Here is a 20,174-nt window from a genome sequence, read left to right on the forward strand (position 1 = left end):
AGATGTGGGAGCAATCTCTCTAAAATAATGAACAAGAATGTACATGTTTAAGCCTATACAGGATAAAAGTTTCAGAGTCAAGATGGTAAGACATACTCAAATGTCCTTAACTCCTCTTAACTTTCATTTAAGTTATTTTGGTGCATATGTCAACAAAATCAAGAAGAAATGTCATATCTAAACACATTTAAATAAAAACAAAACCAACTAAGGATTGTCTGATCCAAAACTCAAAGCTAATACAAAGACTCTCCTTAATTTCATAAAACTGTAGACCTTCTTCTGGAAAGTTAGTATGAAAAAGAATTAATTTCAAAACAATTTGATTTTATATTAGTATTTCATTCCATAGAAGTCGTCCCAGCATACCAAAACAAAGTGGTGGCATTTTTTGAAGAATGTTCTTCTTTCTGACAATTTATTTTATTTTTCTACTTATATGACATCAACCACCACCCCTGGATTGGTATCACATATTGCTCTTTCAGCACGTGTGGAAGAGTGCATTTCTTCCTGTTTCTAGTTAAAGACTTACTGCAACACACTGATCCATTTGTGCAGATATTTTGTACTGGCACAATGTTAAGAGGTTTACACTTGAGACTACTTGATGTTTATTCACTAGAAACTACCCTGTAAAAGAACTAGGGTCTCATGTGTAGACTCACGTCTGTGTGTGATAGTCCTACCAAGTGAACCACAAAGAAAGAAGATGCAAACAAAAGAGTCCAGCCAAAAGACTGCTATAATGTGCAAAAATTTTATGTATCCTGTATCCATATAATGCAGCAATGCTTCAGTGCATGCTACAGAACTGCAGTAGTTTAACATTCAACAGGCACTGGCTGTCTAATTCATCTGAGATAGCTCTGATTTCATCCTACACATCCAAAGTTTAGCATGTTTCATGAGGCACAGCCATTAGAAAATGCACATAGGAAACAGATACTTACGACATGTTATCAACAAATAGCTACACTCTGGGATATTATCAGGCCCCATATTCTAAAGCTCAGTTTAGTTAACAGTTAAACCTGCAAGTTCAAAAAGTTATTTCAATTTTCTTTACAGTATGCAGCCCACAAGAAGACACTGTATGTTACCTCAGTTTCTGGAGTAGGAGATGGAGTAATGGAACCAAGCGATCCTTTTCGGGAGCCCTGGAGATCTGTTGGGATGGACTCAGGACGTTGCCATTGAGTTGTTCCTGTTGGTATGTGCCAGTAGTAGATCCCGGCAATGTCATTGATTTTTTTCCAGCCAGGTGGTAAGTCTGGGTCTGTCTGAAATGAATGATCACTCCATATATCTGCTGGGAACGGGGAAAAAAAAAAAAAAAAAAAAAGAAGAAAATAAAGAAAATGAATCAATGTTCCTAAGATACAAACAGTTCTTCCATGGGTCTGCCCTGATGCAAGTGATGCACAGCTGGTACTGCTGCTGTACAGTTCCTGCATAAATGAACACCAGAGAAACATACTGAATTGCTAAGGCTCAAAGTAAGGTGACAAAGCCTGGTTTGACTTGGCCTATAAAGAGAGGAAAAAAATACCAAGGAGGTGTTCTAATATGGCAGTCATCTAATACCATCAGATAAACTAGCTCTTCTAATAAGGTTTAGCTTCAAGTACATTGTATCACAGCATACAAAGTAATATTTGGAATTTTGGTGTACTCTATCCTCTTCACCACAGCACCTTCCCTTCTCAATGCATGGTAGCAGAGCATATATTTCTGCTAATTAAAGCCAGCTTATCAAAACAGACTCCCCCCACCTGCCCCCATCAAACAACCTGCACTGGGTTTACTTACAACATCTAAAAGACTGCTTGTTCAAAACGATGAGAACAAAAGAACCGAGTGAACATTTTACACACATACCGACTGCCACAAACAAACATACTGTTTTCAATTGTTTGGTTTTATATTGGTTTTATAATGGTGTAGGAAAAAAATCAGAAACTCATCCACAGTGCCAACGCAGAGACAAAATACTGGCTCTACTGACAAACCTACTAACTTAAGAATGTGCCAGCAATTCATATTGTAGAGACAGTCCCAGATTTACCTGGGATTATAGATGCATATAGGAGATGTCACTGGTGGAGAGCATGCAGTGCTTTTTAGAAAGGCAGGGGCACCACATGTGTGCAAACCAGCTGTGCCCCAGCAGGGGCAGTGACCTTCTGCTGGATACAGCTTTCCAGAGGCTGGGAAGGGAGCCAGTGCTCTTCTGAACTTCCCAGCTAAACAAACAGCTTTGGTGGTATTATTATGGTACGTGCTATTAACCAGCTGCTATGGTCTGCTCCAAGGACTGTCAAGCTGCAGGGAGAAACAAGTACCCTCCTGGACTGACATTTCCACCAGCACTTGAGCAGACATGATGAAGACTGACACTAGCACAGTGAAGTGAGCTAGTGAGAAAAAACCCCAAGAATAAAGGAAGCACCATACCAATGAGCTGTGGCTCATCTAGTCTGGAAACTTGTTTCCAACCTTCAAAGACAGTCCTCAAAACACTTTCAGTGGATGACAGATGAATAACCGGTTGTTATGTTGCTCCTCTTAATCTATATTTTGAATTAAAAGTTTCTTGTTAGTCTATTCTCAAGCCTTTTACTAGGTGTTTTATCACAGTTGCTTATTTCTGAACCTCTCTCATTTCTGCTACCCACATTTATGCGTGCGCACACACACACAAATGGCATGGTAACTTGAAATAACTCTTACACTCCATGGCACAAACCAGACTATTTCTTCCCCAGAGCCGCTCAGAGTTCTTAAATTACTGATTTACCACTTGAGGACTAATCTGAGCAAATTCTGCAGAAGTAAAACTAGACAATATCATTACACTTGAATTAAATAATGAGCCTCACCCATGGGCCAATATCCGAAATCAACAGCATTCATATAATCAGTTCCAGAAATTCCCAAGTATGTTAAACACTCGCCTCTAGAAGTCCCCGTAAACATAGCCTCTACTGCATTCAATTATACATAGTTCCTGACTCCAAGGTCTTACAAGTTTGAAAGCCCATTCGCCTTCAACCTTGCCCATTTTTATTTTCCAAATGAACAACTCAGCTGCACTCCTCTCAACCATATAAAAGGAAAATAAAAGCAAAACACTTTCAATAATTTGACCACATCATGCAAAAACTGACGTGCAAAGGTCATATCTAAACAACACACTCAAGTATGTGTGGCAACATCAGCAAGTCCATATACACATGGGTAAGCTTAAACTGGTTCATAAAAGTCCAAAATATCACAGTGATGTCAGTGTTCATAAAACTTGCATATTGGGCCTTTCAAAGCATGCTGGAATAGGAAAGTCATAAGATTTTATTAGGCGGAGAGGCAAAGCTTCAGATCAGTTCAGGTGCACACAGTGTGCAGTATTAAACAACCATACTTCAACATTGCCAGGATATGAAATGTTATTCTCTTCACTTCTGCCCTTGCTATACATACATATGCATGTGTACACACATATTTAAATATACCATTAGCAAAGTGTTACACTATGGCTGCATTAAATTACTCCTTTCAAACCAATTAAACAGAGATGCAGAGGAATCAACATACTGTTATTTATTGTTGCAATGACATGCAGTACCAAAAGGACATAAACAGAAATCACTCTGAAGTAAAAGCAGACAAAACTCACAGCAGAAAGAAAATTGTTAACCCAGAGACTTAAAACAAGATTTCTACAGTATTTAGTAGGAAGAGAAGAAATTGTCTTGTATGTGAATGAATACTTGGTGGGAAATCATGTAAAACAGCTGGGAGCACTCTGCAATAAAAAAATGTCACCTTGATGAGTAATGTTAATTTACTTTGAAAACCTATCCATTAGTAAAAATAAATACACCAAAAAATGTTTGCATATGCTCAGATATAAAATAGGAATTAAATGTCAGATTTTGGTTTTTATTAATACAGCTCAAAACATTCAAAAAGCTGCATTTTCCACACAGAACGACTATGAATTACATCTGTGCATGAAATGCATGTTGCAGGTGTCCGGCTACTCCTTGCGCAGAGGTACTGACCTCAGACTATCTGATAAGCATGACTGAACAGGAGAGCACCAGATCTCACGTGTTCATACTGAAACACCATTCCTCCTGTTATCTATGCAAACCTACTTGAAAAAAAAAAGAAATGTGTGTGTCCCCCAGCCCATTTGCAAACACACCTCAGGATGGAACAGACCAGCAGGGATAACCTTTTCACAGGCTGTGATTTCCTACTGGTGTGAACTGGAAATCCACCCTAGTTCCCTGTTGTAACAGTTGAAAGCACTCAGTGTGCAAGTCAAAGGTAATGAACCATCGCAAAAAGATAACAGCACAAGAAAGAAAAAACTAAGAGTCAACATACAAAATCTGACAGGACAGATGAATGCACTTGCAGCATCAGAGATCTACTGCAGGACACCAATATCTTTTCTTTATTTGAATATGGAATTACAGATAGTAAAACAATTTTCCTCTGAATTTGAAAGACCCCATTCAATGGCATGAAACAGAGCCAAAGTATCTAATTTTTGTTGCGTGGGCCAGTGTAAGAATGGTCCCCTATCAGGGCAGTGTTTGGTGCCCAGAACAAAATGAAGGCACCACACTGATACATATATATCCCTGTTACATTCAGGCCTTTTCAATTCCAATCTTCTTGTAGAAGAGAAAGTGACAGCCACAGGATGGGGGAGAAAAGAAGCAGGTATCTGTACATCAATCCAATTCTGTTGACATGGCATCAAAAAACTTGCATGAAACAAACCCAAGAGGAAATAGCACTGACCACATCAGACTTCATCTGAAACTGAGAACTCCTCTTAGTCTGCAAGGTTTTAAAGGTAAAAACATTACAGAGAAATGGTTCCATCTGGTCTGTGGATGACTAAGTCCTTCGTGCTTCCTCAGTGGCAGATGATTTATAGTGATCAGGCACTTTTCTCCGATTCCCTCCCCGTCACCTGCAGGAAGCAAAGTTCTACCTGGCACCTCCTAGCCTTTTCCATGCTCTTTACTGATTTATTTACGAGAGGTCCATGTGGTTGGTCATAAAGCTTCTGGGTTTGAAAGTATTATTGCTCTGATAATATGGAAAGCATGGCTTACTCAGAAATTTATAGCATGATTCACAAAAAGAACGTGTCCTTTTGTATTGGGGTTGGCTTACCTACCACGTGTATTACAGTAAACCATGACCTCCTGAAAGGCTATACTGCAACACATTTCTTATATAAAATGCATAACGCAACAGGAGTAAGAAAAACAATACTGAACTAGAATAAAAGAGCCACTGTAGGTAAGCTGTATGAGAAAACAGACACAGGCTTTCTTTAAGAACCTCGGATTCATATCATCTGTACAACATTTTTTTCTACAGCAAGAAAGAGTCAAATTCTTATCAGTGGAAAGCCTATCTCAGGATGTAACCGATTCAAAACTCTGCACAGGAATGAGGTATATCTTCACACAGGCATCATGCAGATTCACACAGCACTGCAGACCTTTGAAAGGCATCTCTTTTTCTGGAGAAAGACCTTACTGAACAGGGTGGCCCCACTGCCTGCATACACTCTGGAGATGAAGTCTGAAGTCAGCACTCACCACAGGAGACTGGACAGTCAGCTTGCAGCTGATCCTTCACCTCGCTTTCTATCCCTGTCCGAACACAGGGTGCACGAGCCGTCATTAGCAAGGCGGACTGGCTCTTATCCCAGATCTGCCCACACTGGCATGGACATGCCGGTGAGTCCTCATCAGCAAGCTGCTACCTGGAAATCTGCCTAAGATAAGTGTGAGCTGTCACCACGCAATTTCTGAAACACAGAGCTGCCAGCTTAAAGGTCAACATAGTTAGAAGTTCACAGCTGGTCTTCTGCAGACAGTCACGTGAAAGGACAGGTCGCAAAGAGAGGACTGATATTTTTCAGTTGGAGTTTTGTCTCACTCAAGACAGATGGTTAAAGACTTGTTCATACAGTGGAAGATCCCCAAACAGGCTGGCTATTTATGGGGACATTATTATGGAAGAAGCATGGGCCAATTCTGATGAAAAAACATCACAGTGAGAGAGATGCGGTACAAGATTTTGAGGACTAAAATGGAAGTTTACATAAAAACATGAAAGATGTGATTTAAGACAAGAAGCTGACTTCATCTAAGGAAAACTGAAAAACACAAAACGGACTTTACTGGGCTTTCCTGCATCTACCACCTTCCTGTACCAGGACCTGACAAGTCCCTCGGGAAACCAGATCTTAAAGTTGCTTAGAGTTGGTGCCATAGTCCCATCTTATGTGGTCCAATATGACAGGGAACAGGGCCGCTCCCTAAAAATCTTTGGCACTGGTCTCTGCAGAACTTGGAAAGAGTTGAGCTTGCTGCACCCCACCATACAGTCTCCACTCCAGAGATGCAGCAGCACAGAGATAATAGGAATGTTTTTAAAAGAATGGGAAAATGATGAAAAATGAAATAATCAAAAGTGAGAGCCCAAGGGGAGGGCAGTGCCTGCAATGCCTTACCATTCCCTTTTAAAACCAAATGGGGAATTTATGGTAGTCATTTCTATTTAAAAATTAAAATAAAGAACGAACCCACAAAAAGCCAGTGAGGCTTTAGAAAAGTACCAAAGAAAGATTTCTTTCTTTTTAAATGGTATAGTTGTTTCCATTTTTAATAAATGTACAAAGGAGTAAAAAACACTCTGAAGATTCCCACTTGCTAAAATTGTCTGGTCAAGTTTCACTCAAAAATAAATGCTTGTGTCTGAATTTTTGCCCGAATGGCTGAAACATGGAGCCTGTAAAAGAAAAAAAAAAAAGAATACAGCCTTCACCCCAGTATCACTATAACTGAGGAGAGCAGTTGAAACTTAAAAAATACTGGAAAAATGAAGTCTGCTACACAAACTGAAACTATGAATTCATTCTTTTGAAACAACTAGCACCAGAGATGTACCTCCACAAACCCATAAACACAGCTATATTTAACTGGTAATTCTGGCTAGGACAGCTTTGTGAACACATTTTGTATTCCAAAGAAGATAGGCTAAAGCCCATATAATGTAATATATTGCTGTTTGTAACTCCCTTCTCCAAATGTCAGCTTCTGCCAATTACCTGATATAGAGCAGTGATAAATTCCACACTGTAGCTATAGTACAGATACTGTCTGGCGTAATAATTAGAAATTTTATTAATTAATTTTTATTTCAAGTTAAAATTATTTTACTGTCTGAGGCAAGTTGTGTTAGAAGTTTTGAGACAATAATGACTCATCTTTTTTTTTTTTTTTTTGGAAGAACTACACTGAAGTAAAATGTTCAGTCAGGGATGACTTGGTGTTATAACTGGTGGAATGGAAGAACGTTGGCAAAATGTATGATTCCCTATAGCCCAAATTCTATGTAGAAAACCGTTTTCTCCACCACCCTTAGCAAAGTCTGCATTTTTCAGCATAAAACAAACCAAGTACTCCGCTCACCATTGTCATAAGTTGGTTTATCAGCAGCCTAGTACTAAAATCTGGCTGTATGACATTGTGCTTGTGCTAAATTAAATAAATCAGAATCTTTTCTTGATAAAGACTAGAAATATGCCGTTTCATTGCAACAACGAATCTCAATACTTCTGTCTGGAAGGAAGACAATCTAGGTCCTTCCCTTTCTGTGGGTAAGGTAGTGGAAGATTACTACCACATTTACACGTTACTTAGGACTGGAAGAAAACAATCACCTTATGTGATATAAAGAAAAGCTAGATACCTCAGGAATAGATACCTCAAGGAAAAATGCACCAGCAAGGAAACTGTATAGGAAGAAGAGATACAATTTAAAATAGACTGTAATGAACAAGATTTCTGCTTTCCTTTAGATAAACTAAACAAAAATGGATAAAAGCAGCAACGAGGTGTTATCTCCACTTCAAAGAGAACTTGGTGGTGATGATAAGCAAGGTACCGGGGACAGAGACTGAACTGCCAGTGCCTCTCTGCTTAATTCCTCGTGCATGAAGGAACTAAAGCCTCAAACCTAGTTCACTAAAGGCTAAGCAGACCTACTTCCTGAACAAAATACTCTTAAGCAAGGCAACAGGTCTAATGCAATACATTTTGTACTGAACTGGGAGATTTACTTGGGGGGGAGGGAAATGTATTTTGGATGTGCAGCTCTTCTTTAGGTAAAAAAATAATCTCACCAACCAGCATGGCTAGGGCATCAAATTATGGCCAAGAAGAGTACACTTGAATAGGAGGAACTGCAGTCCCAAAGGGCTCGAGGTTTGCAGCACATATGACTTCAAAACAGAGGCTGTGAAACTGCGGTACAGCCATCAGTGCTGGAAATTCTGTACCTGGGAGGTGCACATATAGGTGCATATAGGTAATATAACCTATGTCACAGGACAATTTGAACTGCATTACTTCAGTTTAAAAGCATTTTTTGGGGAAAACTGGGAAAGAGCACCAAGGTAGACTCATATTGAGATAGAAAATACATTCATAAAAATCTGAGAGGTATTGCATCATTAAAGGGACGTATGTGCTTTGCTTTTTAAGGGATTCATTTCCACGTATGGGCCTTATTTCTCCTACTTGGAGGCAGCAGCGGTCTCTAGCTAACGCAAATGCAGCTCCGCTGGAGTGGACCCTGATTTTCAGTCAGTCTTTCCAGCTACGGAGGACCCCTTCCACTGCATGGTGATAGAATGACCAAGCAAGACCACCTGTCTGCAATGCTCAACAATACTTGTGAGCACTTGATCTGCATTATCTAAATAGGTTAGGAAATAAAATACCCATACTCTACAGAGACAAAGATAAGAGAACACGCTTTTTTTGTATTCCTAGCTTATTTATCCCAATTCTTAGGACTGTTTTGTAACAATTTTTCTCCTGTAAAGATCCTCTGAAGAAAAGGGCTGCCATCCAAACACAGGATTTGATCTAGATTTTGATTATCTATCACCGTCTCAAAAGTGTATTTCCATAGTGAAAAGTTAACCGAAAAGGAGTGTTCAGTGTCCAGGCTAGAAGCACAACGGTCCATACAGGGACACGTTCAGAATCTTCCAAATCTAGAAAAGTAGCCTGGCCAGTAATAAATCTGTAAATCCACCTGTCAGTCTCTGGCTCTCCCATTGCTCACAGTAGTGGGTACACAATGTAAATGAAGGATTTCAAAGCGGCTTGCTTGTAAGAGATCTACAGCAAAGTTTTCTATGCCAAAATTTGCCAAGAATGGGATGGTGACAGGATCCAACAACATGTTGTCCTAGTGTTCAGCCAGCAATAGGAAACCACTAGCTTCAAATCCGATGGCTTTGTTCATTGCTGGAATGAAGCATAAGGAAAGGGGTGGCCCACAACGGCATATGCATGCTACAGATGCCATCCTTCTGGGCACACAACGGGAAGCACAAGAAAGGAGCTGGGAAGACAGGAGGATAAAACGGTTTTATCAAAATCTAAAGGGATGGGGGAAAGTGCTTTCTTCCTCCTCTGAACTTCCAAAATCTCGAAATAAAAGTGTTTTCCTTCTGCCTTCTAGGCCTAAATAAAAGCAAAACCAAAGGACAAGAAAGCCACAGAACCTTAGTCTTCTTGAGAAGATGCCAATGACTTCAGCGGATCCAGGATTTGATCCTAAAGGGAGCATATTCCTCCCCCACCCCATATGCACACAGACATTGGAAGGGAGGGGAAGACATATCATACTAATGAGTGAAGGCAAACAAAATTAAAGGAGTACTCTCAATTTAAACAGCACAATAGAGGGAACACAGGCCTTGAATGTTTTTATCCCATTTATTTCCTGTAGTGGGCTCAGCGTGCAAGTTTAAGTGGCTCTTGTTTAACAAAAAAAGACCTCAAAGACAAATTTTCTCCTCCCTTTGCACGCACTGCAGCATAATCAACGGTAACACCTACACATAATTCACAACAACGGTGGTCAGCAGGTAGTCTCGCCTAAGCACCATTGCAAGAAGCATGAATGCTATCTCAGAAACAAATGCAGCAGAAATGCAAACCACTAGGACAAGTAATTATAAATCAGACAAGCCTGTCTAATTTGGGGAACATTACTCAACAAGGAGTGATAAACAGCCAGAAGATGGTCATTTGGCATCATCTTTTCTCACAGCATGCAACCAGTTGTCATGACAACCCTGTCATCCTCCTTGCCGAATCACTGAACCAGCCACATGCGTCTGGGGAGAGGAAAATTCTCAAACGGGTTCCTGGAAAAAATGCTGAAATGAGGGATTTACAGGCATGCACGTAACCAGACACAATCTGTGCCAAAATGAATGGCTGTTTTGATCAGCTGTAACATAAACCATAATCAGAAAAGACTGGCTTCTTAAAAATCCTAAGGAAGCTTGGGGTGAATCACCTGTACCATTTTTTTTCACGCGATGTGATCTTCATCCTGCTGTATAAATCATGAGTTACTACAGGCATACAAGGTGTTCAAGCAGAGATGATTAATCTTAAGGAAGAGAGAGGAAAGCAGGTTTGTCAACGTTCAGGAAAAAATATGCATTACTAATCCCGCTTGTTTTGAAGACCTGTTGTCTTCTCCCTTTCACCACCAAACCCCAAGCTGTTGACATAATGACTGAAGTACTTGCACAATAACCAAAGAAAAACAAGGGCAAGTGACTTCAGGAGAGAAATTCAGAAGAACTGTTGATGACAGCCCTGGATGAGTACTCAGGATGGTACTACCCATCCTGCTTAAGTAGGAGAATTTAACTGCCCTGTGAGGTGTCTGCTCAGGGGCAAACCAGTCTGAAGTCCAGAGGCGAAGCTGTGAGGAACCAGCTCTGCAGGCTGCATTTACAGTTGATACCAATAGCAACCTGGTTGGGATGAAGTTAATTTTTCTTCATAGCAGCCTGTAAGGTGCTGTGTTTACATCTGTGACAAAAATAAGTGTTGGAAACACACCAGTGGTTTAGCTATTGCTGACCAGTGCCTGCATACAGCCAAGACCTTCTCTGTTTCTCACTCTGCCCCCAGCCAGAGACCGGCTGGGCATCAGTCTGCTGGTGGGAGGTAGTCAGTGATTGTGTTTGCATCACTTGGTGTGGGTTTGGCTTGTTTGTTTTTTTTTCTTCATTTATTAACTTATGCCCTTCTAATTCTCTTCCCCATCGCACTGGTGGGGGAATTGAGCCACCACAGAAGCATTCAAAGGATACTGGCCAAGCCCAGGATCCAGGGAGGATTAGCTCCAGGGTGGAACGAGGAGTCCCAAACAAGTGAGAGCAGCCCTATTCACCAACTCTGTGCTTAAATGAGATACAGTCTCAAATACTACGTGAACAAAACGCAACATTAGCTTGGAAGATTTCTACCAACTGATTTCCACAAAAGTCAGATTAATTTGCTACTGTTCTAGTGAGTGGCTTATTCCTGCTTTGTGTATGAGACGTATTACTGGGTTTCTTGGTTACTTGAAATGCTAGTTGTCTATTCTTTCCACTAGATGGCAAAAAGCTTTTACTTAATAATAGTTCAACACACAGCGGAGCGTACCTTGAACTTGCTCTACATCCACTGTAATTGCACATTGTGAGACTGCGCCCCAAGAGACTTCCCCACCATGGAGGACTCTAAGGAAAAAATAATTCATCCAGAGCAGTACCTTCCTCCTCATTAGCAAATCACTAAAAATGGTCTTGTAAGTTAGCTTTCAGGGCTAAAACAGTCCAGCAACAATCAGCATCCGCTCTTCTGGTATTTTTTTTGGCATCGTATCTCTTCTCATTCCTTTCCCCACAGAGAGCAGGATTGCAGCATATTATCACAGAATTGGTTAGGTTGGAAGGGACCTTAAAGATCATGTAGTTCCAACCCCTCTGCCATAGGCAGGGACACCTCCCACTTTATCTTGTGTCCTGGGTTCATACCCTATTTAACTACTTTGTATTGTTTTAGAAGCAGGGGGGGTTGTCTGGTCTAAAGAAGAAAAATTAAATGGCCGTCTCAGCTGAGGGACTGCTGGGCTCACACAGCAAAGCCTGCACGTGCACTGCTGCACCAGCAGACACACTGCACAGCACGCTCAGCAAAAGTGATTTGTACACGCAGAGTCCAACCTTCCTTACTCCCACAAAATGTATCTGTCTCAGCAACAGCAGCCAACCATTTGGCAGAAAAACAGGGAAAATCACTCCCGTGGCAGCTCTGAATCTATGTATTTCTCCACTAGAATAAAGAGCCTGATTCTCCTGTCTCCTCAAAGCAAATCAATATGTTAGTGTCAAACCATCCACAGGAGAGACCATTAACGATTTCAGGCAATGAATAAATATAATCTGGAATAATGACACAAAACAGAAAGATGCAGTCTATAAATACTGACAGAAAAAAGCAGTTAAACACAGATGTCCTTATGACTTCAAGATGCAAGATGCCTGCAGAGCAGGAGGAGACACTGCACCAATGTATGGAGTACAGCAGCATGGTTACCTCAACAGCCTCAACTCTCCACACAAGAACTGCTGCACCATAATGCTTTATTTCCAAGTAAAACTCTGTTTGACAAGCAAACATTACAGAGTTCACTATCTCCCCACCCATAACACTGTGCTTTGCTAGGACTGGCTGTAGTTGCAAGTAGGTCCCATCTCCCTTAGGCCTTCTGGCAGTAGCTGATGCTACTTAACTTGACACACGCCACGACAGACAGATGGACAGATTTTATTCCTGTACTTAGCTACATATACTTGCCATCATGTCCTAGTACTAAAGGACAGCAACAGGCTCGGACTTCACACTTTCTATCAGATTTGTTTCAACTGAGGAATAGAAAGAGTCTCAATATTTTAAATTTGGTGACATTAGTGAATGTCTCTTTAATCTGAATGTGTCGTGGTTCTGTTTTACCTCAAATGAACAGAATGACAAAAGTAGTAAGACAGAGCATGGAAAAAGGAATCTGACTGGCAGGTACTGTTTTCTTCTCCCTTTAGAACAGGAACTGCAGAAAAAAGAAATCTGCCTTAAAAGCCAGGCACCAGGCAAGTGATCATATTCTTAATCTAAAATATGACAAAGCCTACTGACTTCAGAAGGGAACACTGTACAGAAAGGAAGGACGGTACCCCTCTCAAGTACATACTGCTATGTTCTAGCTATATTCTATGTTCATATACTATCAATATATGTTGATATAGTCTGAAATTTTATAGAAACGCTCATTAGAGGGTTTTGTGCATATGATTGGCCAATTAAAAGCCAGCGAAGTTGGCCAGTGGCACAGACATACAATTCAAATTGTGGCTTAACTAAATCTGCTCTTCTCTGACAGTTTCATTTACAGCACTGTGCAAATGCATTAGAAAAAAATTTTTCTGAATTTAATGATTCAATGAAAACAGAAAATAAAATAAAATTACAACAGAGTTAACTCTCTGAAATTAAACGTTGTGCTGCACGAAAAAGCAAAACCTGCAAGAACAGCCGTTTTCCATCTCGGATGCAAGGAGTGCGCACCCCTCAGTCCATACAAACACATAGCTCCAGACACAGCATGGCAGATGCTTTAGGACACCATGCAAATGACGACTTCATCTTTGCACCAACCTTGTGAGGCAGGAGAGAGCACACCCAGTTTAAAACAAAGCTGGGCAGAGGTCTGAGATGCATTAAATAACTTGCCCAGAGTCATGCCCAGGCTCTGCGTACTCCCCAGGATCTGTGCAGGCTCCCTGCACCCAAACACCAACCACGAGATCAAGTTGCACAGAGACCAGCCACCGTCCCCTGGTGTGTCCACGTGCCACAGTCCCCTTCCGTCCCACACAAAGGGCTGCTCTTCCTGTTGTGGCAAAAAAGTAATTTCTACCCCATCCTACACAATTTAGTCAGTTTAATACTACCAGTAAAAGCCAGAATGTTACTTTTAATGATCTATATAAGAGATCAGTTTGCCTCTTTACAGCTGTTGTCAAACGTGCATTAGAGAACAAACTGAAGGGTCCTTTTTTTTTTTTCCAACACAGAAGCCAAAGACCTAATGTTTCCCTACCTCCAAATTCGTTTCATCTTGCTACAGTACTGAAGGGAAGGCAGAAGAAGATATTATGGAGAAAATAATCTTTTTTACCATTAGAGATGCATAAGCATGAAGTATTGAACAAATATAGGAAGCAACGCATTGGTCCTCAGGGCCTACAGTTTGTCTGCAAAGACAGACATTAAGGGAGAAGCTCGAACACATTAGGCAGCTAAAGCCTATGTTGAGATGTTGAGAGATGCGAACTCAGGTCCACTTCCCAGCCTTAAAGCTTTGAGATTTAAAAAAAAAAAAACAAACCAAAAAAAACAGCTTTAACCTTTTCAAAAGTAATCTCGCCTCAGTTGAACTAAGTCTTCTGCACAATGCATACGGCCATATATATGAAACACAACGTATAGCATCTACAATGGGAAGGGTTCTGACTGCAGATACAAGTGTCAGGGGAGCTGGTCATATTTCACCCCCCGTGGGAGAGGGAAGCATGCTGATAGCACACGGGGGGTTCTCATAACCCAGAAGTTTATTTAAGTATTTCACATCATTACATTGGTATGAACTTTCTATTAAATCTTTATTCGTACTGTTCAGATACCTTTTGGTATTAAGCAAACTCAGAGATGTTAATCATCTTTGAAAGCATCCATCTAGCACTAGAAATATTATTTTCATTCTTGTATCTACTTCACTGCATGCCAGTACTAAAATTTTGCATTTATTTTTCACAGAGATGGATTCATATACATAACTGAATCTAGATTCAGAAATCTATGTTTAAGGAGATAGAAATGGTATCTCTGACATAACCACTAACAAGAATTAGAAGAAAATTCAGAAAAATAACCGTGTCACCGATCATCCTGGTAAGTCTAACTTAGTAAACAGTAGCCAGAAACAAACCTAACACACAACCAGAGTCCTATGCCAGGCAAGCATTTGAGAGAGAGAAAGGGATTAATTTTACCATTCTGCAGAACCATAAAAGAATTTCACTTGCAATTAGCACTGCCTTTCATTGAAAGTATATTACCAAAGTAGCAACATGCTTTGAAAACTTGAGAACAAACTCTCCTTAAAGCTGCATATGCCCAGAATATAACAACTTCAAAAGTCTTCTTTATTGTGAATCTCCCTCAAAACAAACACCTGCTTGGTAAGAACATAAACATGCCAAAGCACAGTAAAAACAATACACAAAAGATGTCCAGTATATGATGGACCACAAGCCATTGAGTTCTATTAGCACTATGGAAAAGACACAGCTGACAGTCATCAGAAGCTGTCACAAACAGTAAAACAAAAGATGCACACCCAACAACATGGTCCTTCCCCTAGCCGAAAACAGTATCTATTCTTTGTGAAAACAATACAATTTGCGGGTATGCCAAAGGGCTGCAAGTAGTCTTGGGAAGCAGGAAAACCACAGATACATACGACAATATGATTTCCCTTTCTGGATTTATATTTACCTTTGTTGCTGTGCGAAAACAAAAGACTGCAAACAGTTCCTACAGGATTAGGGCGCACACGTAGTTTCAATGCACAGCATTCACTTTTCAGTTTCTTGACCACACAGATGTCTATGTCCTGGGTTTTACTAATTTCTTAGAGTTCCTTTACCGTTACTTTCCTGTTCTGCTCATAAAATAAAATGCTTATATACAATGGCAGTCAATTAATTACCTTTTGGCACTCTGGAAGGATCAAGGTCACTGAATTCTTTGAAAACAGCAGCGTGGTACTCACTGGCAGTTGAAAGAGTTGTATGTTAGGAACTAACTTCAAGACAAAAATCCTTTAGCCTACAGTTTCAATGTAGAGTTGCACTATCACAGGACTAGTGCATGCACTTCCATGTGTCCTATTATAAAATGACATAGCAGAACTAGAAAAAGACATCAAGACAGATAAAACTGCTTCTGCAGGCAGAGACACTGAGTGTTGTAGGAGTTGAGTTTGGAAAGGGAATGACAGGGAGGAGAGAAGGATGTCACAGAAATCTCTAAAATCATGAATGGTGGGAAGATGACAAGGATGGAAAGGAAATGTTCATTCACTGTTATTTACTGCTTCCTGTAACAGAAAAGCAATGGGCATCTAATGAAATTATTGGAGAGCAATTTTATAACAAAGGGAAGTACTTTTTCATACAACACAATTAAATTATGGAGCTCGTGGTCACAGGATGTTGTGGATGCCAGAAATACAAATGAGACCAAAAATGATTAAATAAATTCATGTTAGAAAAGTCTATCAAGAGCAATTAAAGAAGATAACATGAATGACATACCAAATCTGAAAGCCCTAAAACCACCAACAGCTGAAAGTGAAAAGGCTATAGTAGGGGTAAGACCACTTTATGCTAGACTTGTTTTTTGTTTTTATTGCTCCCATAAGTTTCTGCTACTGACCACTGTCAGAGGCAATCCATAAAGAACTACATGAGCCTAAGTTCTGCTGGATACAGCCATTCTTACAAGCTCGTGTACTATCTGGTGATGTACAAAATGGAACTGTAATGCCTGTAACTCTTGTAAAAGTGAGCTCTAGCCTCCAGGCAGTATATTAGTTTGCAATGGAAATACTGGCATTAACAACATTACTGAAAGACTTTGATAAAAGTAACCACAACAATTATACTGGGTCAGATTAAAAAGCCGCATCTGATATGAGAACCCTCAAACCAATATATCCAAGCTTCCTCTAAGGGAGATATATATATTCCCAGAAGGAAAATCCACAATACATTTATTCTCTTAAGTACAAAGGTACACAGTTTCCTACCCTGGGATACACAATAACCTATATGACAACAGCAGTGCAAGAGTTATGGGACTGAATATTGTTATCCTTACACATTTGTCATCTTCAATTTTATATTAATGTGTATCTAAAAGGAAGATGTCACTACTTTTATACTAAATTGTACAGGGCCATCTAATAGATAAAAATGTCTTTATAGGCAAATACATCTATCAGGCTTAAATATCTTTATGAATAAGGAAAGGGGAACATATTCAAACTACCTCAAAGAACGGTAACTAAATAAAAGTATATCTCATCTAGAGATTATTGCAGAGCCCACTATTCTTGAGAGGTAATTAACATCACTTAAACTACAGGCTTTTACGTACAACAATTATTACAGTTCAAACAAGCTCTTGTGTCAGTAAATGTTTACATTCTCGCTTCCCTTATATTATTGGCATTCCAGAAAAAATCAGAAATAGAAAGGAGAGGCGACAGCAATATACTGGATGTGAGATGCTAGTTAAAAATTCACTGTTTCTGCACTGGTAACAAATTCTCAGTGAATTCTCTTCTGAAAGGAGAATTAACCCAGATAAAAGACTGGCCAGCACAATGCACAATCCTGACACAGCATCTGTAAAGTGATAAAACAAAAGAAAAAAATACTAAGTCAAAATAACCTGATCTGGTGGCCTTTACACTGACCCTTTTGCAATAACATTATCAGAAGGAGAAAATAAAGAGTTTTCTCTTTATTCTAAACTTTGACCACCACCTTACCCCTCAGCAAGTCATAAAATAAAGCACATCCCACCAAAAGACCTTTAGCGTATTACCAAATGAGGTAGTAGATTTATTCATCACTGCAGAGTTCAAGCTTCAAGGCTTATTCCTTTCAAAAAGTTTACTTTTGTAACGCTGGAGGAATGGAATACTACTCTTGTGAACTTACTCTTACTTTCAGTATTTTTTACAGATTTTTTTACAATTTTGTATTGTGCCTTATGATGTCTAGCACTTTTAAAATCCCCAAATCCTGGAATCATGAGAAAATTGCAGCTTGTCCACTAAAAACAAAACAAAACAAAAAAAAACACAACAAAAAACCTCTCACTATAACCCACAGAATTTCCCATGTGTCCATCTCCAAAAAAAGCTGAAAAAATAAAATTAGAATGAAAGCTTAACCCTAAAAGACAAACAACGACTAATATTGATTCTTGTTTTTGAAGACACATTGTTTTTAGACTCCCATAGGTGCATTTGTTTCAAGAAAAATTTGTAACTTTGTTTTCATTTAGTTTTTAATTGGCTTCTTGAAGCATTTATTCTTAATCATCAGTACTACAGCCTTTATAATTGCATATCTATAAGCATTCCTGTGTAATTAGAAAGAGGATGTAAAATAAATGTGTTAATAATAAAAGAGAAAGAGCTGAAGATATCTGAAGATACTACACAACATTCCTTGACTGATTTCAAGCAAATACTGGCTATACACCGCCTCACATTTCTAACCCCCAAAATCTCACTCAGCCTATCAAAAGTTGCTTTACCTTGAACTTTAGGGAATGACTAGGGGTACTGCTCTTACATTATTTAAACAGACTTTTTTCTTCCCTTTGACTGCAAGGAAAATAAAGCAATCCCAGGGGAGGGATTTGTGACGTGTGAAGGAGAAACTAGAAGTCCAGTTCACGATGTATTTTAAGCCTATGTAAAAACCTTCAAGCTCTATGGATCACAAATCTAAAACATCACTTGTCAATTCACTACTGAAACGATGAGCATTCAGATACCTTTACTAACTGCACACCATACACTCTGCAACTTAAGCTGTCAGATAACGGCTGATCTCCCACTGAGCAGAATTTTTATTAACAGATAAAACAGTTGTATTAAATATCCTGAGCTGTGACACTGTCAACCAGAGCTACAAAAAAGTAAAATAGAAAAGTGCTACTTACAGTTACTAGATGCTCCCGTATAGTTCAACGTGTACCGATCTGCTACTAGCATCCTTTAAGTTTGCTATACACATGTCCCAACAGCTTCATATTCTCCTTCTGTGTAGCATCTCCAACTCAAATATGGGAAAATGCACTGCTATGTTTAAACAGACACTTACTTAATTAGTCTAACAAGGAATGGTGCTTTGGGTGGGAGAAAACAAAAGCCATCCTTATTCCAGAGGAAACACCACATGTTGACCATATAAATAACTGCGTTTTCTAATAAGCCAGAAAAAATGAGAGGGATGGCTATACAGGAATTACAGCAGCGTGTGCATACGGTGCATTCTCTACTGAATTGATTCCAGCTTGCAAGACATTGATGTATTTTCTGACTGACTCTGCTCAGGAGACAAGCTTTTGAAACAGTACTTTCAGCCCACAAGCCTTTAGATATCAATCACATCAAGATTTAATCAGCTCAACTTTGGACCAGAACAGCCCCTCACCCTGCAAATCAACCCCTGGAAATACATTTATGTTGGTTTTTTTCTCCTTAACTGCCTGTATAAACACGAGAAGAAAAGGCTTAGAAAAATGTATGGCAAAGATCCACTCTTTGAAGACAAAATTCTTCTTAAGGCTGCTAACCTCCAACTCCCTGAAGGTGCATTGCAGCAATGGTAGAAATTGATTTAGTGAAAGGCTTCTATTAGTGAGAGCACTGTTCTCATCGCAAAGTCCCTCCCCTTGCTATAATCAATAATTTAAGCAAAGCCAAGAATCATGTCAGCCAAAATGACCAGGGTAACTGACTGTCTCTTTCTTGCAGAGTAGAAGTAAAATTAAATTAAAGTCTGAATGTGAATGTATTCTAATTTAAAAATTAATTTGGCCACTCTGAGTTGTGCGTTTTGACTTTCATTTTGAGAAGGGGAGGAGGGAAGGGCTCCTTTGTTTCTTACTGAAAACTTCCCAGGTTCAGGAAAGAGCCAAAAATCTACTTCTAAAAAGTAAAAGAAGCCATAACCTTCAATTTTGAGTATTTTATCAGTTATGCACAAACAAGAAATGCACTCTACAGAGTTACACCTCTTGATTATTATGACAGTGCTACTATACCTATCTCTCAGTGCACTGCAGCCATTTCTTTGAGTTAATAACTGAAGGGTTTCATATTTAAGTTTAGCCCTGCAGAATCTCAACCGAAAAGCAATTAGAAACAAAATAATAGGAAAAATTAGTTTAGTTAATGTTAAGTTATGTTACTATTTAGGAAAAATATAGTTTCATTAAGAAACAGTTTCATGAATGGTTCTGAGACTGACTACTTCAAGGCTTTCGCTTGAAAATCATATTAGGTAATAAATTAGTCAAATGATGTACATATAAAATGATCAACATAACAAATGG

The 20,174-nt window shown here is 39.4% G+C and overlaps 1 protein-coding gene across 3 annotated transcripts in view; it reads right to left on the minus strand.

Moving 5' to 3' along the window:
• The window catches only part of APBB2 (amyloid beta precursor protein binding family B member 2), a gene marked incomplete at its 5' end in the record, with an annotated part of 122,278 nt that overhangs the window by 75,526 nt on the left and 26,578 nt on the right, over positions 1-20,174 (minus strand). For 2 of the 3 annotated variants that reach the window (XM_082482292.1, XM_082482294.1), the window contains one exon: positions 1,104-1,312. In XM_082482292.1, coding sequence (XP_082338418.1) covers positions 1,104-1,312 — 209 coding nt within the window. The remainder of the gene's footprint in view (positions 1-1,103; positions 1,313-20,174) is intronic. The other variant, XM_082482293.1, reaches the window with a different exon arrangement.

This window comes from Vanellus vanellus (genome assembly GCF_965231255.1).
Source record: "Vanellus vanellus genome assembly, chromosome: 4".
Lineage (NCBI taxonomy): Eukaryota > Metazoa > Chordata > Aves > Charadriiformes > Charadriidae > Vanellus > Vanellus vanellus.